Consider the following 27,428-nt stretch of genomic DNA (forward strand, 5'->3'; position numbering starts at 1 on the left):
TTCTACATTCATTTCCATCACTCTTCTCAACCAGTCATTTTCATCCTTCCTCAACACATGACCAAACCATCTCAACCTGTTCCTCTTCACAGCATCAATCACAGGCTCTATTCCCATCACCTTTCACAATTCATCATTTGTCTTCCTCTCTCTCAACGATACTCCGCACATCCACCGAACCATTCGCATTTCCACCCTTTCCAGCCTTCGTTGCTGCTCTACGTTCATGACCCATGTCTCGCTCCCATAAATCATAACACTTCTCACACATGCAGCATACACCTTTCCCTTCAGCTTCAACGACACTCCCCTCCTCATCAGCACGCCACTCAGTTCCCAAAACTTCTTCCATGCACATCTCACTCTTGCAACCGTTGCCGAGTCTGTTCCACCTTCTACATTCAGCATGTCTCCGAGGTGGTAAAATGTTTTCACACCTTCCAGCTTCACGCCGTCTCCAAGATCCAACTCAACATTTCCTCCATCTGCAGCTCCCTCTGTGCACACCTTACATTTGAATGTAGCTGCCACACTGGTGAATGACCCTCTCAGACCACTATATTTTTGATGACCCCACTCAGCGCACATTGTACATTGAATGGAGTTCACTCCGACACCCTTCCTGCACACAGCACATTGCCACTTCCCAGTTCTTTCCACCTCACCACATGCTTTACCACTTGCCATCACCTTCGTCTTTCCTATATTCACCTTCAGACCTTTTGTCTCCATACATTCCTTCCACGTGTTCATCTTTTCCTTCAGTCCATCCATACTTTCCGCAATCAACACCAGATCATCAGCATACAACAACTCCCACGGTAAACCCTCCTTTACGTTCTGAGCCAGCACCTCCATCACAGCTACAAATAGTAGTGGACCTAGTACCGACCCCTGATACACTCCCATCTTCACCTCAAACTCACCACTGTTCCTGTCCTTCGTCCTTACAGCTGTGCGTGCTCTTTTATACATTGCCATCACTACTCTGATCAACCATTCCTCCACTCCTAACTTCCTCAATGCCCATGTCAATACTTTGCGTGGAACCCTGTCGAATGCTTTCTCCAAATCAACAAACCCAAGAAACAACTTCTTCCTCTTCTCCATGTACTTCTCCTGCACATGGAGAAGAGGAAGAAGTTGTTTCTTGGGTTTGTTGATCAAGAAGAAGACAAGAAGGAGAAGAGGAAACGAAAGAATGTACAGGATAGGAAGAGGAAGAAGCAGTTACACAGGGCAGTCTTAAAACAGTCTTATTCTTAGTACCCAGGACAAACATACGCACTCACATAGGGATTGTAGATGGTTGGGTGGAAGGTCCGGCGATGCGGTCCAGGCTCCGGTCGGCTCCAGTCCAGGCTTCGGTCCAGCGGCGAAACCTGGCAGGCAGCCCGCGTATAGTGGAACGCGTCTGGACAGTTTATATAACGGGGGGAAGCTGGCACGCTGCGTACGTAATATGTGCACTCTCGTGCCAAACGCCCCCTCTCCAAAGTCCTCTTATTCAGCGTGCCGTATATCTCATCAAGTAAGCCAAAGGTGCGCTCTCTCGGTCAAGTCGCTTCGCAAAGCAATCAAGCGCATTCCGCCAGAAAGAGTCCTGTTACAACGTGCGCGCCTCCAACCAGTCCTTGAAAGGGCTTTGCGCTCGCTTATATATCTCGACCAGCAAAACGCTCCACGAGCCCAAAAGCCACGCCTGTCGGCGAAGTTCCTTCGGCCCTGGTTGGCTGGTGAGGGCTTACCGGCTCCGCCTTTGACGGCTGGATGATGTGGCCACACCCTCTTCTTGGCGTTCTGCCCCCTTTCTCGGGCCTCACCGCGTGTCTTATGGCAGCGTTGAGTGAGCGCACGGGCAGCGAAGGCTGCCGCTGGCAGAGGCGCCTATCAAATTGGGAGAGCCATAGGGCAGACTGGAGGGCGCGTAATGGCGTCGCTTGGAGAGGTAGGTTGCAAAATGAATGGATTGGGGACCTACTCTTATTTAATTGGCACAACGCAGATTCAACTATTGGAAACACGGCCTTATCTAAACACGTACTAATTAAATAATTGAAGTCCTATGGTGGCCTACGTGTTGCTTGTGGCCTAAATATGGGGTGCAACCTTTAACCTTTTAATGAAGGGATATTTACAAGAAAGTGTGGGTTCTAAAACCGCAACACGGCACCCCCCCTTTTTCCAGGCTCGTACCGAGCTGAAACAAAAGGGCTATCTTTTAAATTAATGTGACACTTACGTGTGATCACCCTCTACTTTTAACCTCACCCTGAGTGCGACAGTTTTAACACTAGATATGTCCCACCTGCTGCGTTGCGTCCTACCTAACTGACTCATGCCCACAATTAACCGAATTACGGATTGGTCTTCAAACTACACATCGAGCCGGTGGGGAGCATTATTTACATTACACTACGAATTATTTACACTGTAACCCAGGACCTTTCTTTTGTGGGAAAAGGGAAGATGTTTTTGAAAAGAGGAAAATGCCATTGCAATGCACTGCACCGATACACCATACCCATATGCACCAATATGCACCATAATAAAAAAATGCACCAAAAAGCACCATCATGAAAATGCACCAAAACATTTCAAAGTTATGAATGATGCCTTGTCTTGTGCTTATCTGCTGGGCCGATGTATCTTGGCTTGATCTTCTTGCTTGATGTTATTTAATAAAAGGGCACAAACCGCGTCCGCTTTTTTATTTGTGGCCAGCAGGGCCAACTCAGGTGGTCCACTGCTGGGCATAGATGCCACTTTAAACCGTGGTCCACAAGCCAGACACCGCTGGCAACAATGGTCGGTCCCAGCAGAGGTGCCAGGCCACAGAACGTGTGGTCCATAAGTGGTGCCAGACCACAGAACGTGTGGTCCATATGGTGCATCAGTGCAGGCAGTAGGCAGCAAGGGTGCGGCCGCACAATCCAGGGCACCTGCACACTCCCCTCGGACGAAATATGGTCCATGAGTGGGGAAGGAAGACAAAGCAGAGTTAGCGAGGGGCAAGGGCGCAAGGGTACAAATAAAAACAAGGCAATGCGACATGAAGGGCGTGGGAGAGCGACCTGAGAAAGCTCGTCCCTAACCGTTCGCCACCCCCCATGTCCATCTACTCTACCCTTGCCTCTACCCCGTATTTACACAATTTACAAATTCGTCGCGACCGTCTTGTCTTTCCCATCCCCTAATACCAAATTCGTCATCAATCCCTCCTAAGGAGGAAGAGATGGAATCACATACAATGTCTCACCCACGTCCTGATGCGTCTTTCATTCCAAACAATTCGCAAAACCTGGTGTGGAGTCCTATCACCTCGGTTAGTGGATGCGGGTGGTGCGAAGAGATTTTATCCTAACTATGCTTCTAAATGACATTAACACAGTTAAATTACCCGGGGTCTTGCCCTGCCAATCCATTGGCCATCATTACTCCATGCGGATCGAAAAACCAATTCCCATTGACCATACTGTGGCACTCTCCAATTTGGGGTCTCACTCCCCCGATCTTTCTACCTGTGCCCTCGCACAATTTCGGGGCTGGGTCGTGTGGCTCTCCTAGCAGGTCCTACTTACCGGCGCACCTCCGCCACTGAACTTCGCCACCCGAGCTTGCCTAGCTCCTCAACTACACTATCCTGGGGAAGGCCCTCCTGGCGCTTACCCCCTCTATGCCCTCTCTGGCACTGGGCTACCCGGGTCCTCTCCTGGGATCCTCGGGTCACGCTGAACTCTACAAAACTCTGACTCTACCTGGCTCCCAGAGCCTACATGCGGCCTCACCTGGCCGACAGACTACCAGTGGCGGAGTGCTCAACCAACCATATGCACTAACAGGCCACACGCCCAGCCATTACACACACTAATGCACCCATCCAAGCAGTACTCTGCTACTTTCCGCACCACAGATATCAATATCCAACCAATTTTTCGTACTCGGTCTACCTAACGTTAAACTACCCTCCACCGGGTATTCGTGAAGGGGGTCCATCCTTCCCCCATCCACTCCTTCGCACCATACACTCCATGCCACGTATCCCACACTACTCATTCCACACTCCACTCACTCCACACCATTTATTCCACACACCTCTTTTCTGGCACACCTTTTGTGCTCACACACCTCAACCACAATTCCACTTGTCTCAACACTATTTCTCACACACACAGCATCATCTAGCTAACTGGTTTCCCCCTAAAACTCATGCTTCCCCGTCATCCCTTATACTACGCACATCCCTCGTCATTATCAACCATCTAATCTACCTACGTCCCCACTACTCGTACAATGTCACGACTTAACTCTTGGTCACCTATAGTCATTTATAGATCCTAAACATTATCATAACCGTCCCTGGCTAGTTCATACCGCCAAACCCCATAAAACTACAGCTCCTTTGCCCCAAGGATGTGAGGGATGGTAGAGCTACCCTCCCTCTACATCACTATCGCCATTACTACTCGTCCACTACTCTGAGCCTCTTGGTGCGGGAGTACATTCTTACTGCTCGGCTTCGATAAACCGAGCAATGCGTGCGGATGCTCTGTCTCCTGTAGGTTGGGTCCGTCCGGCATTTTCGACTTTGGGGAGGAGGCATACTCGGGCCAAGGTTCCAAGGTCCATCCTGGCGCGGACCCTTTCGGTCTCCGGCCCGATGACCCAACCTCCCCCGGTCGGAACACCGCGCCCGCCAGGGGGCGAAGGTCAGACCTGGCCTTTCTCCCCCGGAATCGTGTCGGTCGCCGCTACAACGCGGCACCGACCATACAGGGCGCGACCCGGCCCGAATCGTGCACGGCGCTCCTTGCAGAAGCGCCGCGGCAACGATGCCCGCCGGCCCCCGCAGCACACAAAGAACACCATGCCCCGAGAGCTCGCGTCGGCTATACGTCGGCCTAAGCGCTGCCCCGGTCAGCGTCGATGCCTGACTCACATGCTCACACCACGCGTTCCTTTTCTCTCTCGCAAAACTCTGCGCTCTAACGCCTCTCGTACATCCCATACACTCCGTCATTGCACTCGCTCGTGCATTCTCTTTCGCTCCACACTCAGGTGCACACCACTGAGGCACACTCATTCTATTCGCACACTCTGTTACACACCTCTCTCGCACACATCCTGGCGCACCCATACCACTTGCACACTCTCTGGTTACATCCTCTGTAACACCCCTGTGTGTGCACTCTTTTGCTGCACACCCACTCAGTGCACACCTACCCACGGGTGGGCAATCTCCTGTCACACACCTAATCACGCGCTCTGATGTGCATCCCCACACACTCTCCACAACCAACTCAGGTGTGCTTCCTCGCACACGCTCATCCATCCCAGGTGTGCATTCTCGCACACTCTCTCCATCCATCTCACTCTCTGTATCACACTCACTCTCACACATACACTCCCTTGTGCATTCTCCCTCGCTCTCGGTTTCATACTCGCGCTCCGGCGCCATTCGCACACGCGTGCCATTTCCATTCCCACAGCGCACCACAGACCTTCTACGAGCGCCCGGGTTATGCCGGGATCCCAAGCGCGCGAAAAATCCTCTCGCGCTAAACCTCTTCGCGCCATACACCACCCTACTCACCTTGGCGCTTCCTCTTCTTCGCTCCTCCACCACCTGCAAACTTTCCATTTGGTTAATAAGTACGGCATCATGATGCGAATCCAAACTTTGCGCGCATTCCATCTCCATCTCCGATAATGCCCCTATGCCTGCCGTCTCTCCAATCCCAATTTCGGTTATTTCTTTTTCAATTTGAATTAATTCTTTTTCTTTATTAAGCTCGATGACCGCTGGCGCTTATAAAATCAAATTTTCTAATTCTGCGGTCATCGGCTTCTCTATCCCCCGAGTCGTGATTTCTACCCCGGTCCACGTAACCATGCCTTGCTCAGCCTCGCTTTCCCCGCGCTTCTCAAGCCGCGCTACCCCATCGCATACCCCCGCAACCTTTCCGCTTGATCTGCTGTCTCTGTCCTTCCCCATCTGTTTTATCTCATATCTGGCTTTCTCCCTCGCTAACCCCTCATTTATTTCCTGGGCTTGGCCACCCACGACCTTCAAATGGCCCCCTAATTTGTTCTCGAATCCCCCCAATTTGCTTTCTAATCCCGCCAATTTGACTTCCCAATTGCTCCCCCATTCTGTTTTCCAAATTACTTAACCCCTCTTTCAATCCCCCAATTTGATTTCCCAATTGCTTACTATCGGCCCTCATTTCTCCCATCTCCTTACTCAATCCCCCAATTTGTTCCTGCGTCCTGTCCCCCGCCATTTGTATGGCTGCCTGAATCTGCGCCATGAGAGCTTGCATATCCGTCCATCCCACTTGCGCAGAGGGCACGGCCCTCGTCGCCACGTGCGAGGCGCCGCCATTTTGTGCGCCTGCAACCCCCACTACCGCACCTTCTTCATTTTCCTCCTCCATCTCTCCCAATTGTTCTTCCCTGGGGTCCTGGGTTAATTCTAACCCTTCCTCTACCCCCTCATTTCCCCCCACATCCGATCGCCATGGTTATCCATGGCATGATTCAAAATTTAGATGTTATATAAAATTTCGGCCGCTCGTAATTGACCAAATTTTTTCAAAATATAAAAAATTTGGTTCGGGTCCAAATCCCACTCCCCGACACCAATTGTTGCGGCCAATAGCACAATTGGTGTCCAAAATTTTGTCAAGCAAATTTAGTCCCAGGTTCAAAATCCCAACTCCTGACTACCAATTGTTACGGATCTCGGACATCAGCGCTCTCCCCTTATGAGGGGTGGGGGGGGGGGGGGGGGAGTTAATCCCCTTGTCTTTCTATCTGGCCGACCCGAGTCCTGCCGACCCGAGTCCTGGAAGTTATACGCTCCTTCCGGTCGGTATTAGGTAGGGTTATTGGTCAAAGTAGTCACAAATACCTACTTACTAACCCGACCGTAAAGCAGGGCAATAACTCCCGCTCGAACCACGGATATGATGGAAAATGCCGAGCAGATAGCAATCCGCGATCCGAGCCGTTAACAATGGGACTAAACCCGATTATAAGCGGTTACTATCATGCCACATTTACCCAATGATAGAAAAGAAGGATGCGATCGGATAAGAGGAAACCAAGAAAGAACAGGGCAATTTATTCACAATGTACAAGAAGGAGAAGAGGAAACGAAAGAATGTACAGGATAGGAAGAGGAAGAAGCAGTTACACAGGGCAGTCTTAAAACAGTCTTATTCTTAGTACCCAGGACAAACATACACACTCACACGGGGATTGTAGATGGTTGGGTGGAAGGTCCGGCGATTGGGTCCAGGCTCCGGTCGGCCCCAGTCCAGGCTTTGGTCCAGCGGCGAAACCTGGCAGGCAGCTCCGCGTATAGTGGAACGCGTCCGGACAATGTATATAACGGGGGGGGAAGCTGGTACGCTGCATACGTAATATGTGCTCTCTCGTGCCAAACGCCCCCTCTCCAAAGTCCTCTTAATCAGCGCGCCGTATATCTCATGAAGTAAGCCAAAGGTGCGCTCTCCCGGTAAAGTCCCTTCGCAAAGCAATTAAAACGCATTCGTCCAGAAAGAGTCCTGTTACAACGCGCACGCCTCCAACCAGTCCTTGAAAGGGCTTTGCGCTCGCTTATATATCTCGACCAGCAAAACGCTCCACGAGCCCAAAAGCCAAGCCTGTCGGAGAAGTTCCTTCAGCCCTGGTTGGCTGGTGAGGGCTTACCGGCTCCGCCTTTGACGGCTGGATGATGTGGCCACACCCTCTTCTTGGCGTCCCGCTCCCTTTCTCGGGCCTCACCGCGTGTCTTATGGCGGCGTTGAGCGAGCGCACGGGCAGCGAAGGCTGCCGCTGCTGGCAGAGGCGCGTATCAAATTGGGCGAACCATAGGGCAGACTGGAGGGCGTGTAATGGCGTCGCTTGGAGAGGGAGATTGCAAAATGAATGGATTGGGGACCTACTCTTATTTAATTGGCACAACGCAGATTCAACTATTGGAAACACGGCCTTATCTAAACACATACTAATGAAATAACTGAAGTCCTATGGTGGCCTATGTGTTGCTTGTGGCCTAACTCTGGGGTGCAACCTTTAACCTTTTAATGATGGGATATTTAAAAGAAAGTGTGGGTTCTAAAACTGCAACAGTATTATATCCTGCATAAAAAGATTCTTGCAAGCCGATTGGTTGAAATGGCACCACGTGACAAAAATTAGTGTTGTGGCAAGCAATAGTATTTCGCTGGTGTCACACACTATCATGTTTGTTGCATGAGCATGTATGGACAAGAAAATACCGACACGACATCAGCGAATATGGGATCATAAAAACCATGCGAAGGGGGAAAGAATGTGGTCGTTGATTGGATGGCCAATTTGCCGAATGGCGCTGGGTAACCTGTTCAGACTGCAGGAAGCCCAATGAGTGCTCCAAATCACCGCTGCTCCTCTAAATCGCCAGTGCCCCCCAAATCATTGCCAGTGCCCCCCTACCACCCGTGGACTCTCGAGCGCCCCCCTGAAAGTTCCCAGTGCCCACTGGGGGGTAATAATGGTGGAAATAATGATGGATGGAGATCAGAGTTTGGATCACGTGTAGGGACCACTTTGAGAACCTATATATGAGAGGTTTCCTTCTATCTTTCACCGTTCAGGAGATTAGCTTGCGCAGACAAACAAACAAAAACTTTCTTTTATAATGTAGAGAGATAAAGGGATGGAGTGATGATCAACTTTGAGAGTTTTGTGCAGAACGAGGTATGGATTGGAGGTTTATCACCCCAGCAGCGTCACACCAGAATGGCTCTGCGGAATCCCTGGTGAAAGGCTGTAAGTTTGCACTGAGAAAGGCCATCGGAGATCAGGTTTTAACGCCCTTTGAGCTATACACATGCCTGAATGTAGCAAACCTAGCCAACCAATGTGCCATTGGCCATGTTCCCAATTACCCAGATGGTGGAGTGTATCTGTGCCCAAACGATATGCTGCTCAGATGAGCATCGAGTGAAGTCCCTCAAGGACCCTTCAGAGAGACACGCAATCCGAGGCATCGAGTCGAGTGTGTGTAAAAGGTAGTCGATTCGCTTTGGAGACGCTGGACCAGAAACATGTTCCCATTGTTGGTGCCACAAAAATGAGGAATGTGGAGAGACTAAATGTTCATGAAGAGGATGTGGTCATGCTTTTTGACGCAAATGCTGTCAGAAGAAAGTGGAATATGTGGAGTGTTGTCCAGGTTTATCCTGGTTCTGACGGAAAAAAATCAGGAATGTCAAAGTAAGGCACAGAATGGTCAACTGAGTATCGGCGACCAATCACGAAGATTGCTGTTATATATCCAGCAGAAGGTAACTAGCTGACTAGATGAGGTGTATTCCCCATCGGGGGGAAGATGTTTCATGGAGGAAATCAAAATGGATGATATTTGGGAATAATGTTTTTTTGTGACACACTTTGTGAGGTCGATGCAAACAACGTCATGTGACCACGTGTACACGAGTGTGGAACAATCTCAAAGTCGTGATGTCTCTAACTCGGTGGGTAGACCAGAAAAATATGTCATCTGTGGAGACAGTGCTTGCAGAGTTTGAAGGAAATTGGACCATGTAGTTTAGAGAGTGTTCATCTTAAACTGCTTTTGTTTGCTAAACCGAGAGATAGGCCTACCAGCATCCTTCCAAAGAAGTGAGTTTATGAATGGAAAAGTGATGCTTTTATGGACAAATGGTGGACATTGTGCATCAATGTTGTTTCTTATAATGAACGTTGTACTGTGTTGGACATTGTATTATGAATACTAGTGGGGTCACACGTGGGAATCCCACGGGCATGGAGGTGTATCGTTGCGATCGGTTCAGCCGTTTTTGCGGTACCTGGGAGCGGACGGACAGACAGACAGACGGACGGACATTTGGTGAATTATAGTAAGATGGATGATCGATTTGTGCAATTAATGATTTGTCGAAGTCATGATGATCGTCAAGATATATGTTTCATGACCCAACGTCAATAGAAGTTTCATCACCTAATGTTTCATGACCTAATGTAAAATGCCTTTTTTGTTTGGTATTTTTCAGATCGAATGAACGTGATGTATACAGTTTGAAGCAGGATTGCTTGTGTCATTATGTTTATGGTTTCAATCAGTTTCACCGCAATGGCTGCCACAGGACAAATGTGCAATGGCCCAATAGCCAACAATATTCCCTCGGGATATATTTAATATTCCTTACATCATGCCAAGTGGCTTGGTTTTATCATCAAAGGCACAATTTTGTCATCTATCTGCTGTACTCTTTATTGAAGTAATCCATGTACTGTATGCACATGCAAGAAGAGGCTTGCCATTGGAATTGTTGTTTGCAGATAACCTTATGATTACAGCTGCCAGTGCAGAGGAACTGTATGCCAGTTTGGTGAGGTATCAAAAAAGTGTAGAGTCTACATTCCTCCAGAAATCATAGCAGTGATTATCTTTGAGTAATCCCAACCATCAATAATATCATCTTTCCCTATTTTACAATGAATGATAGAAGGGATGAGGAAAAGGTTGAGGTGATGTGGCCGTGTGGGCATGTGTGATGATGAAGGAGGAGAACCTAGTAAGTGTCACAGACCAAATAATGCAAGGAAAGTGGAGTAGAAGTCGGCGAAAGACATGATGTGATGTAGTTCTGCGGTCGGACGTCACAGTTGGTACAGAAACAGCCACGTTGGCAGCATCACTTGCTGTCGTGAGCGTTGGATCAGTGAATACCATGGGCTTCTAGGAAAGGTCAAAGATGATACGCGCTGCATGTAGATGGAGGATGGATGTGCCTTTAGAGGTTGTGGGGATCATGGTGGAAATAATGATGGATGGAGATCAGAGTTTGGATTAGTAAAAAAAAATCACCATCATGTACATCATAAATATAAGAATGCAGTGTATGTACGTAGAGCGGTCTGGTTTGCACAGTAATCGGTTTGCTTGGTTCCTTTGAGTCAGGCAGGTATGTAATGAGTGAAGGCAAAGTGGATGGCAAAGATGATGTAAGTACGTACAAAGTAATCCACCAACTTTAGTGGCACAGGCATGATGGACCCAGAGTCATCTTGCTGGATGTTTTTATTTGCTCTCATCGGATGACGACCACCTGTTTGCAGGGGTGAGTTGAGGTAAAATAACCACTTAAAAGAAGAGCAACAGCCAGCTATATCTTGTCTAGCAGACGGGCATGCACCGCATGACTAAACAACACATTTGTAATGCAAAAATCAGACAATGTTTTGCTTTAAGAAAAAAAACATTTATCTGCATTCCAGTGTTTTAAAGGTGAAATATTCTGTAAAGAATTGTGCAAATGTCCCTTATGAGGTCATCTACACACAGTCATGTGATCTAATTATGTATGTATGAGTGGAACAACTCAAAAAGCAGACAACCCTTTCAGCACACATTGTGACTTGCCGAATAGCATAATGTTCAAAATAATCCAGATAAACCGATGTGTGTGGTGTTCCCATCCAAGAACATCGCTCGTGATCCTTTGAGCGGGGGGCCAAATCCCAAATGCATTTTTTATTTTTCACACTCACCCCTGTAATGTCATCCAAGGCAAAAACACCGATCTTTCCATCCTCCCAGTGATCTTCGTTTGTATGCAACCCAAGGCTGCAGGGCAGCATCATTGCCTGAGGGTGCAATAGCTCGCCTACTCTTCGCGAAGGACACTGCGGGATCTTCAATGTCAACCAATAAATGGTGGCAGATGTGATGCCAGTTCAATGTCCATCCAAGGGCCGGCACACACATTGATGTATCGTCCTGCCCATGAAACGCCAAAATGCCATTTCATAGCTGGGTCGAAATTGGTGGTCTTTCTGTCTTCTACCGACTCCTATCTGGCCGAGCCCCCCCCCCCCCCACCCCAGCCCTGTCTGTGCTCTGTCCCCCAAAATACTCCTCCAGGTCGCACAAGATCTGCCAGCAACCCTCTTCTGGTGAAACTGCCAAAATCAAGACTCTCTGCTCAACTTCACTCTTTCATTGCGACTTTTTCAACACATTTCAACATACAGCTATTTGATCTTCATTTCTACAATATTGATAGATAAAGGTGATATAATATAACAAATATCATGAAACATTTACATTTTGTAGTCCATTGTATGATTTAAATAAACATGAATGCAAATTTCGCATGTGGAAAAAGTAAGTACACCCCTACATTTATCACGACTTCAAATACCTAAAATTAGAATCAGGTGCACCAGCTCAGGTGCAAATGATTAGAACATCGTTAGAGAGGATCTTGGAGGAACCTGTCTTATTTAAACCTCAGACATTTAGTTTGGTTTGCTCTTTGTTGTTGAAGTGTGCGGCATCACCATGCCTAGATCAAAAGAGCTCTCTGAGGCCTTCAGAAAGAAGGTTATATATTCCTACGAGTCTGGGAAGGGATTTAAAAAGATCTCCAAACAATTTGAAATCAATCGTTCGACTGTCCGGAAGATCATCGACAAGTGGAGAAGATTCCAAACAACTGCCAACTTGTTCAGGCCAGGCCGCCCCAGCAAATTCAGCCCGAGAGCAGACCGCAAGATGCTGAAAGAAGTCTCTAAGAACCCCCAGAATGTCATCACGGGACCTACAGGTAGCTCTTGCCACTGTTGATGTCAAAGTGCACGAGTCTACCATTAGAAAGAGGCTGCACAAATTTGATCTACATGGGAGGTGTGCCAGGAGGAAACCTTTGCTGTCCAGAAAGAACATCAGGGCAAGACTAAAGTTTGCCAATGAACACCTAGGCAAAGACCAGCACTTCTGGAACAATGTGCTCTGGACAGATGAGTCAAAGGTAGAGCTATTTGGCCACAGTACCAGAAGACATGTTTGGCGAAAACCAAAGACAGCATTTGACCACAAGAACCTGATACCAACTGTAAAGCATGGTGGTGGAAATATTATGGTTTGGAGCAGCTTTGCTGCATCAGGGCCTGGGCAGCTCACCATAATATAATCCACTATGAATTCTTCATTGTACCAGAGGGTGCCTGAGGATAATGTGAGGCCATCTGTTGGAGAGTTGAAGCTCAACCAAAGGTGGACCTTGCAACATGACAATGACCCTAAGCATACCAGTAAATCCACCAAGGAATGGCTGAAAAGAAAGAAATGGAGGGTTCTGGAATGGCCAAGTCAAAGCCCGGATCTAAATCCCATCGATATGTTGTGGGGGGATTTGAAACGAGCTGTGCATGCAAGAAACTGTCTGTTTATCCTGTTTGTCGTTGAAGGCGGCAAAAAGGGTTGGCGTCAGGAAGGGCATCCGGCCGTAAAACATTGCTTCAAAAAGGGGACCAAAAAACAACAACTACCACGGTCCCCGAAAAGGCCAACCCCCGCTTTGCGGGGAAAAATGGCCTCTAAACGGTGGTTGTGCATGCAAGAAACCCCTCAAACATCGCACAGCTGAAAGAATTGTGCATGGAGGAGTGGGCAAAAATTTATCCGAGTCGATGTCAGAGACTGGTAGACAGTTATAAGAAACGCCTACTTGAGGTTGTTTCTGCCAAAGGGGGCAATACCACCTATTAGAGCCAAGGGTGTACTTACTTTTTCCACATGCGAAATTTGCATTTATGTTTATTTAAATTATACAATGGACGACAAAATGGAAATGTTTCATGATATTTGTTATATTATATCACCTTTATCTATCAATATTGTTGAAATGAAGATCAAATAGCAGTGTGTTGAAATATGTTGAAAAAGCCAAAACTGTACATGGGGTGTACTTAATTTTTCAAGTGACTGTATGTGTCCGTTTGTTTTTTTTGTCATTAATGTTAGCTCTTACACGAGCCTCAATCTTGTATACCAAGAAAGAAAAAAATTCAAACCCAGGCTAGACAGCTTAAAATGAGTGTGCACACCAGTGAAATATGTGTAATACGAACTCCTCCATGTAAGCCTTAGATAAATTAACAATAAAAATTGTGATAATGTCATTCACGAAAGAAAGAATAGAAACCAATAGAGAGTGTACAAGTGGGTGTAAGAAATGAACGGTACCTCCAGAGGAACAGTTGTGGATCAGGGCTGCCGGTTTGAGTGTAAAGTTGGATTTTGCCGGAGTGGAGTGGTTTATAACACCGATGTTGCAGTCTTTGGGACGGGGTTGAACAAAAATGGAGAAAACTATGTCATCGACGGGAAATTGCACAGCGACCAGAGACACATTCTCTTAAAAAATGTGTTCGCCTTTGGAGCCAATGTTTCCTCATCCATCAACATATTTTCAATACAATCTTGTAAACAAAAAAAAGAAGAAAAAAAGTAATGCACGTAACAAAGAATAAAAACCAATAGAGAGTGTACGAGTGGGTGTCAGAAATGAACAGTACCTCCAGCTGAACTGTCGTGAATCAGGGCTGCTGCTTTGAGTTTCAAGTTGGATTTTGCCAGATTGGAGTGGTTCATGTCACCGATGTTGCAGTCTTTGGGACGGGGTTGAACAAAAATGGAGAAAACTATGTCATCGACGGGAAATTGCACAGCGACCAGAGACACATTCTCTTAAAAAATGTATTCGTCTTTGGAGCCAATGTTTCCTCATCAACATATTTTCAATACGATCTTGAGAAAGCGTTGAAATGAGAAAACAGAGAAATTTTAGGCCTGCAAAAGAAAACTTCAAAAGAGTTTGAGATTATTTTTAAGGAATAAATGACACAAAGTGCAACCTGATGCCTGTTTTTTCCTTTTTTTCTGAATGCAAATAACTCGATATCATACCTGGTTGAGCTGGGGTACTCAGCAGACAGGATGCATCCGTTTCCAAAGGTGGTGGGCTGTGCACCAACTGCAGAGACGCACACAAATTACGACATTGCACACCCTTCTTGGCAACAGCTTTAAAAACAACTAGAGAGTTCATAGAATACTTTCGCCATGCTTTCTTGAGAAAAAAGGACATGGACATGGGCTGTAAGCAGCAAATTGGATTGGTCAAGATGATGTAAAATGCTGTAATATTTTGTCCAATTACTGCCAAAGGAAAGGTTTTTGAAAGTGGCAAAAAGGACGATTTGTGTTCTCCAGTGTTCAAATATATCTATCTATAATTCCAGCAATCTCTGTGTGTCTGTGTGTCTGTGTGTCTGTGTGTCTGTGTGTCTGTGACCGCTGTTTCTCGACAACCACGGGTCCGATATACTTGAAACTTGCCAGGTATATTGCTGGGGACCCGAGGATGTGCCTTTTCAAGGTTTTAAATTAATCGGAGAAGTACTTACCGAGCTATGTCCAAAAAACGCTTCAACCAATCAGAGAGCAGCGAGCTATCACGTGTGCCGAACGTGGCGATCAGACTCTGCCTCGGACGGCACATTTGACAGCGTATTCATTTATTTCACGTTGGAAAACTATGTTGCCGTTAAACTATGTTTTAAAACGAATTCAAACTGCGATTAAATTAAAACGATTCATCCTAACTGCGATTTGCGAACTTCCGGACAGTGAAGACTTCACTTCCGGCAGCCAATCACAGAACGCTTTGTTGCGTAGGCGTGGCCGATGTGAGCGCGAGCGGAGCTGAGCGCGTTACGAGCTGACAACTGTTTCTCGACAACTACCGGTCCGATATACTTGAAACTTGCCAGGTATATTGCTGGGGACCCGAGGATGTGCCTTTTCAAGGTTTTAAATTAATCGGACAAGTAGTTACCGAGCTATGGCGATTTCTTTACCAAACACCGCAAGCCGTTCGCTTTGGACCAAACCATTTCATGTAAATAGAGGGGGGGGGGTTCTGTGGTCGTTGCGAATGGACCAAACCATTCATGTAAATAGAGGGGGGGGGTTCTGTGGTCGTTACTGCCACGTGGTTTCAAAGTTTTTTTTTGTTGTTGTTGTTTGCACGCATGTTTTTTTGCACCCACGTACGGGCACGCCCTAGGATGTTTACACACACACACCCCTACACAAATTTTTTTTTTTTTTTTTTTGGCAAGGAACGGGCACCCACGTACGGGCACGTCCTAGCTTATATATAGTACGGGCATGCCCTAGTCTATCTATAATTCCAGTAATCTCTGTGTGTATGTATGTCTGTGTTTCTCGACAACCACGGGTCCGATATACTTTAAACTTGCCAGGTATATTGCTGGGGACCCGAGGATGTGCCTTTTCAAGGTTTCATATTAATCGGAGAAGTAGTTACCGAGCTATGTCCAAAAAACGATTCAACCAATCAGAGAGCAGCGAGCTATCACGTGTGCCGAACGTGGCGAACAGACTCTGCCTCGGACGGCACATTTGAGAGCGTATTCATTTATTTCACGTTGGCAAACTATGTTGCCGCTATGTTGGCATTAAACTATGTTTTAAAACTAATTAAAACTAATTTGCGATTCTTTCGCTTTCCTGCGCATTTGTGCACGCTATGGCGATTTCTTTACCAAACTCCGCAAGCCGTTCGCTTTGGACCAAACCATTTCATGTAAATAGAGGGGGGGGGGGGGGGGATTGTCACCGTACTCGCAAGCCGTTCGCTTTGGACCAAACCATTTCATGTAAATAGAGGGGGGGGGATTGTCACCGTACTTGCAAGCCGTTCGCTTTGGACCAAACCATTTCATGTAAATAGAGGGGGGGGATTGTCACCGTACTCACAAGCCGTTCGCTTTGGCTTTGCGAATGGACCAAACCATTTCATGTAAATAGAGGGGGGGGGGATATAATTTTAGATATATATATAGTACGGGCATGCCCTAGTATTTTCAATTGAAACAAAGTAAAAGTTTTCAAAAATGATGAAAAATATTTTAAAAGTTGAAGAATTTTTTGGGAAGTTTACCACCGTTGATGCAGCGTCTTTCACACCACATTAGTTAACACGTTAGTTATTTGTTATTAGTTATATGAGTTATTATATTATATATTATTATGAGTAATATTATTGTTATTAGTTATTATATTATATATTAATTATTATATTATATTAGTTCTGTTCTTCCTTAATTAGTTATTTGTGCTTGTTTGTGTCCTTTCTGACATCCTCAAAAACAGTAAGTTTGATGATTCAATTCTTTTCAATTCTATTTGACTGCCAGACAGGCAGAGTGACAATATGATCTCACTCCACTCAGCACATGAGCGATCAAGACAAATTCGGAGCCAAAGTCCTGTTAAATTACATGTTCAGTTTCTGATTCATGTTGCAACTCGTGTTCAAAATATAACGTTCGATTGGGATTAACTTGTTCCTCGATCATAAACTGACGTTGTGGACAGACAGACAAACTGAACAAATTGCTTAAGCCCACTTTTCACTTCATGCCACGGAATAAAAATGTAACATAATTAGCTCACCTGGACTTCAATCCAGTGAGCTTATGTGATTGAGCAGAGTCCATTGGTAAGTCAGTCAGCCAGAGAGTGAGTGAAAGCTAAAGTCAAGAGCCAAAGTCAGAGTCTGTAAACACTTCAGTCATTTTCGGTTGAACCAAACATATGATTTTGATGAAACTTGACCTCATCCTTCATATCTGATGCTTAACGAAGGTGCATTGACAGCATCAACATCTGCGCTCATTAACTGGTTGAAATCAGGCCGAAAACGCAAAAAAATACCTGCCCTTACCGACAGAGGGCATTGCATCAGCAGCAAAACTTGATGACGTCATTGGCGATTGCTGCTGACGTATGTGAGTTTCAGGACCCGTGCTCCTATTTCTAATGAGTGTTGTCCATAATCTCACAATAAAGGCTTTTTGAAAATTTGATGACAAATGCTCAATTTATGGTTTCAAAAAAGTTATAACCAGGAGGCACAAGCAAACCTGCACACACACGCAAAACCCATCTCCCGCTACCTGGAGGACGGGATAATTATGGCAGAGTCGTTCGGATGGATATCTCACCTCGTTTTCCTGACGACGCCACTGGTACCATTTCATCGCTTTGGGATAGGTTGGAGGAGAAGATCAGGAAGTTAACTTTTGAACCCCATTGTTTGCAATATCTTTGATGTACATCAGAACATCTAAGAGCCACGCTGTAAATATAAAAGCCATGCTGAGCAAATATCCCACAGTGTCTTACAATGAAGAGTAGGTTTGCGTTATCATCGGCATCCTGAACAAAATACAAATCCCTGTCCCAACCTACAGGAATGATGTAACCCGCAGCAACGTGCTGCATATCAGAGAAGATACCCTTCTCCTCTACCCTCTACCCTACCTTATGTTCCCTTATGAACAGTACATCTCCTATTTATTGCAACCTTATAATTCTAGCCCCACTCCATACATTCTCGCCCCAATCCATACGTATGTGTAAAATAGATGGCCTCAGCTGCTCTGCAAAAATTGCTCGTCAATGGATTGGTGGACGGTATACCAAAACTGCATGGTGTTAGCTGACTGAAGCTATAAACAAGATATGCACGTATTATCGGAGAGGATAAAACAATGAAAACCAACAGGCTTTAAACTCAGGATGATGCAAATGGGGAAATAAATGTTTTCCACTCCAAATATGAATCAATGATGTATTTTTTTAAAACTCGATAATCACACATCTGACACATCTGACCACATCTGACATCTGTCCATGTGTGGCTCACACATCTGACCATAAGATGTAACAGAAACTTTAAACATCAACGTATGTAATTGCATCGCAGTCTGCAGTTACTGTAAAACGAGACAAACTCTAACAGCAGCGTAGCCAGGCTTGTAAAATATTATAAACCACAAACACACATGATTAGCTTTTTATCGTGTGAAGTTCTTACTTGGCACACCTGAGCTCCTCACCACATACAAGGCTTTCATCCGCAGCTCAATGAAAAACTGTTCTCCCCTCTAGGCCGGTGCTCCTGCCTCACACCTAGCTCGGCTTCACGCTGTTGAAACCAAAGCTTTCAGAATCATTGGAATCTCCCGCGATGAAGCTGACTCCGAGGACCTTTCATTCACTCACCGCAGGCAGGTTGGTGGTCTTTCTGTCTTCTGCCGACTCCTATCTGGCCTTGCTCCCCCAGCTCTCTCTGTGCTCTGTCCCCCAAATATTCCTGCAGGTCGCACAAGATCTGCCAGCAACCCTCTTATGGTTAAACTGCCAAAATCTAGACTCTCTTCTCACCTTCACTCCTTTATTCCTCATTACTCCCATCCCTGGAACAAACTCCCTCACTCTCTTCAATCCCACTCCTCCCTCCAGGTCTTTAAAACAGCTGTTCACCACCCTCTCTTATCTTCCCCCATCCAAAACCTTGATCTCTTCTACCCCCGTCTATTCACCCCAGATCCACTTTTTTTTTGAAATACCGACTTCTTTCTTTCCTGGAAGTTCTAACAGTGTCCATGTGTTTTATACCTTTACCACCCCCCCCCCCCCCACCTTTCTATGCTTCCTCCCCCCCAAGCCCCCACCGTCCGACGGAGTTGATCTTCCGTTGTCCCTATTCTCTGCTGTTGTACTTCTGTGCTTCCCTCTTTCTGCCAATTTTGTCTCCCGCTCCCTTTATTGTATGTTTTCTGTGTCAGTTTTTTTTTGTGATTTTTGTTGGATTCTTACCCGAGCCTCGATCTTGTATCCAAAAAAAAAACAAAGAAGGTTATTCACGTAACAAAGAATAAAAACCAATAGAGAGTGTACGAGTGGGTGTAAGAAATGAACGGTACCTTCAAATGAACAGTCGTGAATCAGGGCTGCCGGTTTTAGTTCAAAGTTGCGTTTTGCCAGAGTGGAGTGGTTCTTATCACCGATGTTGCAGTCTTTGGGACGGGGTTGAACAAAAATGGAGAAAACTATCTCATCGACGGGAAAATGCACAATGACCGGAGACACATTCTCTTAAAAAATGTATTCGTCTTTGGAGCCAATGTTTCCTCATCAACATATTTTCAACACGATCTTGAGAAAGCACTGAAATAATAAAACAAAAAGAAATTTTATGCCTGCAAAAGAAAACGTCAAAAGGGTTTGAGATTATTTTTAAGGAATAAATGATAAAAAGTGCAACCTGAATTTTCTGAATGCAAATAACTCGATACGATACCTGGTTGAGCTGCGGTACTCAGCAGACAGGATGCATCCGTTTCCAAAGGTGGTGGGCTGTGCACCAACTGCAAAGACACGCACACAAATCACGACACTGCACACCTTTCTTGGCATGTTTTTTTTATAGCTCATCTGGAACGTAGTTCCGGTCAGCCTATGCGATGGCGCGTCGTCCATCCGTCAGTCCGTAAACACTTGCAACTTCTTCTCCAAAACTGCTGTTGTGATTGTGACGAAACTTGGCACAAATGATATTTCGGATGCTGCAACTCAAGTTTGTCGAGGTCTTCGGGGGACTACCGTGATCAAAGTGGATCCAAGTTTGACCCCTCCATCCCCTAAAATAGGAATTTGCTTTTTCCTCTGAAACTACACATACTATTTCGATGAAACTTGATCACAACCTTCATCACCCGTGATGTATCAAAGCTTGTTCACGGAATTAAAAAAAAAATCAGGCCCTAAGGTAGTCATGGAGGGAAGGAGGGGAGGGAGGGTTAACCCCCTTAAATAGGTATTTTTTTTGTTTGCTTGTTTAAAGTCTTATGATTACTTTAGTATATGATTGTACATGCTGCCCTGTCTCCAAGCAACCATTGAAATTGGCTTAAAATACTGTGATACTGTTTAAAATACCTTTAGTCAGTGTAGAATACTGTCTTATTCTACCAGGTGAGTGCCATGGGGGTATTGCCCCTATTTTTAAAAAATCTACATTGATTATATTGTATATTGGTCCACAGACCATCATGCACTTGCAGAAAAGTATGTACAATTTTGTAGACAAACTGAATGTAACACAGCTAGAATGGGAAGGGGAAAAGCGGGGACGAAACAGGAAAGGAACAAACTAACCGGCAACTAACAGACAAAAAGAGGTGAGGGAGACGGGGAAATATTATTACCTCCGCGACCAAAGGTTGATGGAGGTTATGTTTTCACCTCTGTCTGTCTGTCTGTTTGTGAACAAGTATCTCAAAAAACGTTGTGGCCGGATTCGGACGAAACCTGGCAGAGAGGTAGCGTATGTGACAAGGATGAAATGATTAGATTTTGGTGAAGATCCAGATTCGGATCCGGCTACTACAATTTTTTATGTGATTCTTCACCATTGGGAGATTGGGCCAAAAATGATACATAGCAGGATATCTCAAAAAGTTATCGACGGATTTGGATGAACCTTGGTAGACAGGTTGTGTGTGTGACAAGGACTAATGGATTCGATTTTGGTGAATATCTGAAAATGGATTCGGATATGAGAATTATTTAATTTTTCTAAGTGATGCTTCACCATTGATAGATCGGGTTAAAACTGATATATAACCTGATATTTAAAAAAGTTATGGACGAGTTATGAATAAACATGGAGGAACGAGTTGGTTAGGTGACAAGAACAAGCCGATTAGATTTTGGTTCAGGTCCGAATCCAGATCCGGCCTATCAGTGGGATACAAAACGTAAACTGTTCACCAGGCGGAGGTATGCTCGCTACCAGGTGCTGTGCTAGTTATATCATATAATCATAGATAATTGAATGAAATATGAATGAATGATCGTTTTGACGCCATTTTTCCCCACGAGAGCGGGGGTTAGCCTTGCGGGCCCCATGACCTCATGGTTCCCTGTTTGAGGCAATGTTTTTATGGCAGGATGCCCTTCCTGACGCCAACCCTTGGTCGCCTCTTATGATGCGCAGGTATATGGTGTACCTATTCTAAATCGGGGTACACACCGTGATCATTCATCCCAGCAAGCTGGTACTCAATTTGCCGACCTCGGAAGGATGACAGGCTGAGTCAACCCCCCTGACGTTAATTCAGCGATAGATCGGGATTCGAATCCAGGATCCTATGATCCCAAGCCTGCACCCGAACCGCTAAGGCAACACCAGGCTTATAGATAATTATGCGATAGATAATTCTATCGACACGATATCGATAATATACGATATCATAATATACGATAGATAACACCAACCACTAGATAATTATACGATATAATTAATTATTATTTCAAAAGTAAATCTCTGTACGAAGTTACACTCACTGACTGACAGATAGACGACAATAGACTCTCTCATCCCTTCAGGAATGGCTGAGAGTAAACGATCTATATCAAGGTAGATCTGTGCGTGGACACACTCACTGACGTCCAGATCGATTACAATAGTCCTTTCGGTGAAAAGGTGTGAAGATCAATAGAAATGAACATGAAACATTCTGAAACAAACAAGACGAACTGGCTAACAGGACGAACTTAATTTTGTTACAGCTCAAGCAATAAAAGTGAAAAAAACTAAAAATGTATCTTAAAATGAAAAGCCCATCCGCATCTGATTTGTACTCGAACGAAACTATATGAAAACAACAGCTTAAAAAACAACTGGAGAGTTCATAGAATACTTTCGCCATGCTTTCTTGAGAAAAAAGGACGTGGACATGGGCTGGAAGCGGCAAATTGGATTGGTCAAGATGATGTAAAATGCTGTAATATTTTGTCCAATTACTGCTAAAGGAAAGGTTTTTGAAAGTGGCCAAAAGGGCGATTTGTGTTCTCCAGTGTTCAAATATATATTTTCAATTGAAACAAAGTAAAAGTTTTTAAAAAGATAAAAAAGATTTTAAAAGTTGTAGATTTTTTTGGAAGTTTACCACCGTTGATGCAGCGTCTTTCACACCACCTTAGTTAACACGTTAGTTATTTGTTATTAGTTATATTAGTTATTATATTATATATTATTATGAGTAATATTATGATCATTAGTTATTACATTATATATTAGTTATTATATTATATTAGTTATGTCATGAGTTAATAAGTTATTTGTGCTTGTTTGTATCCTTTCTGACATCCTCAAAAACAGTAAGTTTGATGATTAAATTGTTTTCAATTCTATTTGACTGCCAGACAGGCAGAGTGACAATATGATCTCACTCCACTCAGCACATGAGCGATCAAGACAAATTCGGAGCCAAAGTCCTGTTAAATTACATGTTCAGTTTCTTATTCATGTTGCAACTCGTGTTCAAAATATAACGTTCGATTGGGATTAACTTGTTCCTCGATCATAAACTGACGTTGTGGACAGACAGACAAACTGAACAAATTGCTTAACCCCACTTTTCACTTCATGCCACGGAGGAAAACTGCAACATAATTAGCTCACCTGGACTTCAGTCCGGTGAGCTTATGTGATTGAGCAGAGTCCATTGGTAAGTCAGTCAGCCAGAGAGTGAGTGAAAGCCAAAGTCAAAAGCCAAAGTCAGAGAGTCTGTAAACACTTCAGTCATTTTCGGGGAACCAAAGATATGATTTTGATGAAACATGACAACATGCTTCATATCTGATGCTTAGCGAAGGTGCATTGACAGCATCAACTTCTGCGCTCATTAACTGGTTGAAATCAGGCCTAAAACGCAAAGAATACCTGCCCTTACCTTCAGAGGGCATTGCATCAGCAGCAAAACTTGATGACGTCATTGACAGTTGCTGCTGATGGATGTGAGTTTCAGGACCCGTGCTCCTATTTTTAATGAGTGTTGTCCATAATCTCACAATAAAGGCTTTTTGAAAATTTGATGACAAAAGCTCAATTTATGGTTTCAAAAAAGTTATAACCAGGAGGCACAAGCAAACCTGCACACACACGCAAAACCCATCTCCCGCTACCTGGAGGACGGGATAATTATGGCAGAGTCGTTCGGATGGACATCTCACCTCGTTTTCCTGACGCCGCCACTGGTACCATTTCATCGCTTTGGGATAGGTTGGAGGAAAAGATCAGGAAGTTAACTTTTGAACCCCATTGTTTGCAATATCTTTGATGTACATCAGAACATCTAAGAGCCACGCTGTAAATATAAAAGCCATGCTGAGCAAATATCCCACGGTGTCTTACAATGAAGAGTAGGTTTGCGTTATCATCGGCACCCTGAACAAATTACAAATGCCTGTCCCAACCTACAGGAATGATGTAACCCGCAGCAACGTGCTGCATATCAGAGAAGATACCCATCTCCTCTACACTCTCCCCTACCTTATGTTCCCTTATGAACAGTACATCTCCTATTTATTGCAACCTCATAATTCTAGCCCCACTCCACACGGATGTGGAAAATAGATGGCCTCAGCTGCTCTGCAAAAATTGCTCGTCAATGGATTGGTGGACGGTATACCAAAACTGCATGGTGTTAGCTGACTGAAGCTATAAACAAGATATGCACGTATTATCGGAGAGGATAAAACAATGAAAACCAACAGGCTTTAAACTCAGGATGATGCAAATGGGGAAATAAATGTTTTCCACTCTAAATATGAATCAATGATGTATTTTTAAAAAGCTCGTTAATCACACATCTAACATCATCTGACACATCTGACATTTGACATCTGCCATCTGTCCATGTGTGGCTCACACATCTGACCATAAGATGTAACAGAAACTTTAAACATCAACGTATGTAATTGCATCGCAGTCTGCAGTTACTGTGAAACGAGACAAAGTCTAACAGTGGCAGAGCCATGCTGGTAAAATATTAAAAACCACAAACACACATGATTAGCTTTTTATCGTGTGAAGTCCTTCCTTGGCACACCTGAGCTCCTCACCACATACAACGCTTTCATCCGCAGCTCAATGGAATACTGTTCTCCCCTCTGGGCTGGTGCTCCTGCCTCACATTCAGCGCGGCTTCACGCTGTTGAAACCAAACCTTTCAGAATCATTGGAATCTCCCGCGATGAAGCTGACTCCGAGGACCTTTCATTCACTCACCGCAGGCAGGTTGGTGGTCTTTCTGTCTTCTGCCGACTCCTATCTGGCCTTGCTCCCCCAGCTCTCTCTGTGCTCTGTCCCCCAAATATTCCTGCAGGTCGCACAAGATCTGCCAGCAACCCTCTTATGGTTAAACTGCCAAAATCTAGACTCTCTTCTCACCTTCACTCCTTTATTCCTCTTTACTCCCACATCTGGAACAAACTCCCTCACTCTCTTCAATTCCACTCCTCCCTCCATGTCTTTAAAACAGCTGTTCACCACCCTCTCTTATCTTCCCCCATCCAAAACCTTGATCTCTTCTACCCCCGTCAAGTCACCCCAGATCCACTTTTTTTTGAAATACCGACTTCTTTCTTTCCTGGAAGTTCTAGCAGTGTCCATGTGTTTTATACCTTTCCCACCCCCCACCCCCACCTTTCCATGCTTCCTCCCCCCCAAGCCCCCACCCTCCGACGGAGTTGATCTTCCGTTGTCGCTTTTCTCTGCTGTTGTACTTCTGTGCTTCCCTCTTTCTGCCAATTTTGTCTCCCGCTCCCTTTATTGTATGTTTTGTGTGTCAGTTTTTTTTGTGATTTTTGTTGGTTTCTTACCCGAGCCTCGATCTTGTATACAAAAAAAAAAAAAAAAGGTAATTCCCGTAACAACAACAACAACAACATGCATTTTAAAGGCCATTTTCCCTGCTAGAGCGGGGGTTAGCCTTGCGGTCCCCATGACAATCTTCTCCATTTTGCCCTATTTTCTGCATCTCTCCTTGTTAACCCCCTTGCCCGCATTTCTTCTTCCACCATCTTTAGCCAAGTCTTTTTCGGTCTTCCCCGTCCTCTGCTTCCTTCTACATTCATTTCCATCACTCTTCTCAACCAGTCACTTTCATCCTTCCTCAACACATGACCAAACCATCTCAACCTGTTCCTCTTCACAGCATCAATCACAGACTCTATTCCCATCATCTTTCGCAATTCATCATTTGTCTTCCTCTCTCTCAACGATACTCCACACATCCACCGAACCATTCGCATTTCCACCCTTTCCAACCTTCGTTGCTGCTCTACGTTCATTACCCATGTCTCGCTCCCATAAATCATAACACTTCTCACACATGCAGCATACACCTTTCCCTTCAGCTTCAACGACACTCCCCTCATCATCAGCACGCCACCCAGTTCCCGAAACTTCTTCCATGCACATCTCACTCGAGCAACCGTTGCCGAGTCTGATCCACCTTCTCCATTCAGCATGTCTCCGAGGTAGCAAAATGTTTTCACACCTTCCAGCTTCACGCCGTCTCCAAGATCCAACTCAACATTTCCGCCATCTGCAGCTCCCGCTGTGCACACCTTACATTTGAATGTAGCTGCCACACTGGTTAATGACCCTCTCAGACCACTACATTTTTGATGAACCAACTCAGCGCACATTGTACATTGAATGGAGTTCAATCCGACACCCTTCCTACACACAGCACAGGGCCACTTCCCAGTTCTTTCCACCTCACCACATGCTTTACCACTTGCCATCACCTTCGTCTTTCCGATATTCACCTTCAGACCTTTTGTCTCCATACATTCCTTACACGTGTTCATCTTTTCCTTCAGTCCATCCATACTTTCCGCAATCAACACCAGATCATCTGCATACAACAACTCCCAAGGTAAACCTTCCTTTACGTTCTGAGCCAGCACCTCCATCACAGCTACAAATAGTAGTGGACTTAGTACCGACCCCTGATGCACTCCCACCTTCACCTCAAACTCACCACTGTTCCCGTCCTTCGTCCTTACAGCTGTGCGCGCTCTTTTGTACATTGCCATCACTACTCTGATCAACCATTCCTCCACTCCTAACTTCCTCAATGCCCATGTCAATACTTTGCGTGGTACCCTATCGAATGCTTTCTCCAGATCAACAAACCCAAGAAACAACTTCTTCCTCTTCTCCATGTACTTCTCCTGCAACTGCCTCACAATGAAAAGCGCGTCTGTCGTTCCTCTTCCTGGCATGAATCCAAACTGCATTTCGTCGATCTTCACTTTCTTCCTTATCCTCCTCTCCAACACCCTTTCCAATACCTTCATTCCATGCTCCAATAACTTTATCGCTCGGTACAAGCCACACTCCAGAGGGTCACCTTTCCCCTTGTATAGAGGAATGAGGGTACTCAGTTCCCAATCCACTGGAATGCGGCCTTCTTTCACCACCAGATTACAGATCTCTGTCATTCTCTTCACACCCCAACTTCCTGCTGCCTTCAACATATCTCCCACAACTCCCGTCGGCCCTCCCGCTTTTCTACCCTTCATTGCTTTTATCGCTTCCTCAACTTCCTTCTCAGTTATCTTCTCTGCCGGTCCTAAAACAGGGTTACTCTCTATGTTGCCATCCCATTCATTCTCTGTATTCAACAGCATTTCCATATATCTTTTCCATCTTCCTTTAATTACATCTGGGTCGACAACGATTTGTCCCACTTCATCCTTCAAGCAACTCACCCCCATCACATCACACCTCTCTTTCGCTATCTGCTTTGCAATCCTGAATACTGCTTTCTGACCCTCTTCCGAATCCAAGCGTTCTCCGAACATTTTCCTACATGCCTCCTGCGCC

At 45.3% G+C, this 27,428-nt stretch overlaps 1 protein-coding gene across 1 annotated transcript; it reads right to left on the reverse strand.

The window, feature by feature from the left end:
- Nucleotides 1-10,262: 10,262 nt before the first annotated feature.
- LOC144889778 (uncharacterized) lies at nt 10,263-25,104 on the reverse strand. Its single transcript, XM_078770978.1, has 9 exons — nt 23,762-25,104; nt 20,043-20,109; nt 19,666-19,758; nt 17,899-17,936; nt 14,771-14,837; nt 14,380-14,472; nt 14,048-14,140; nt 11,035-11,126; nt 10,263-10,809 (listed from the first exon to the last, which is right to left on the reverse strand). The coding sequence occupies exons 1-9, from the start codon at nt 23,795-23,797 to the stop codon at nt 10,678-10,680; spliced, it is 711 nt and encodes a 236-aa protein (XP_078627104.1). The 5' UTR covers nt 23,798-25,104; the 3' UTR covers nt 10,263-10,677.
- Between the last annotated feature and the right edge of the window lie 2,324 nt (nt 25,105-27,428).

This window comes from Myxine glutinosa, chromosome 1 (assembly GCF_964187855.1).
Source record: "Myxine glutinosa chromosome 1, kmMyxGlut1.1, whole genome shotgun sequence".
Lineage (NCBI taxonomy): Eukaryota > Metazoa > Chordata > Myxini > Myxiniformes > Myxinidae > Myxine > Myxine glutinosa.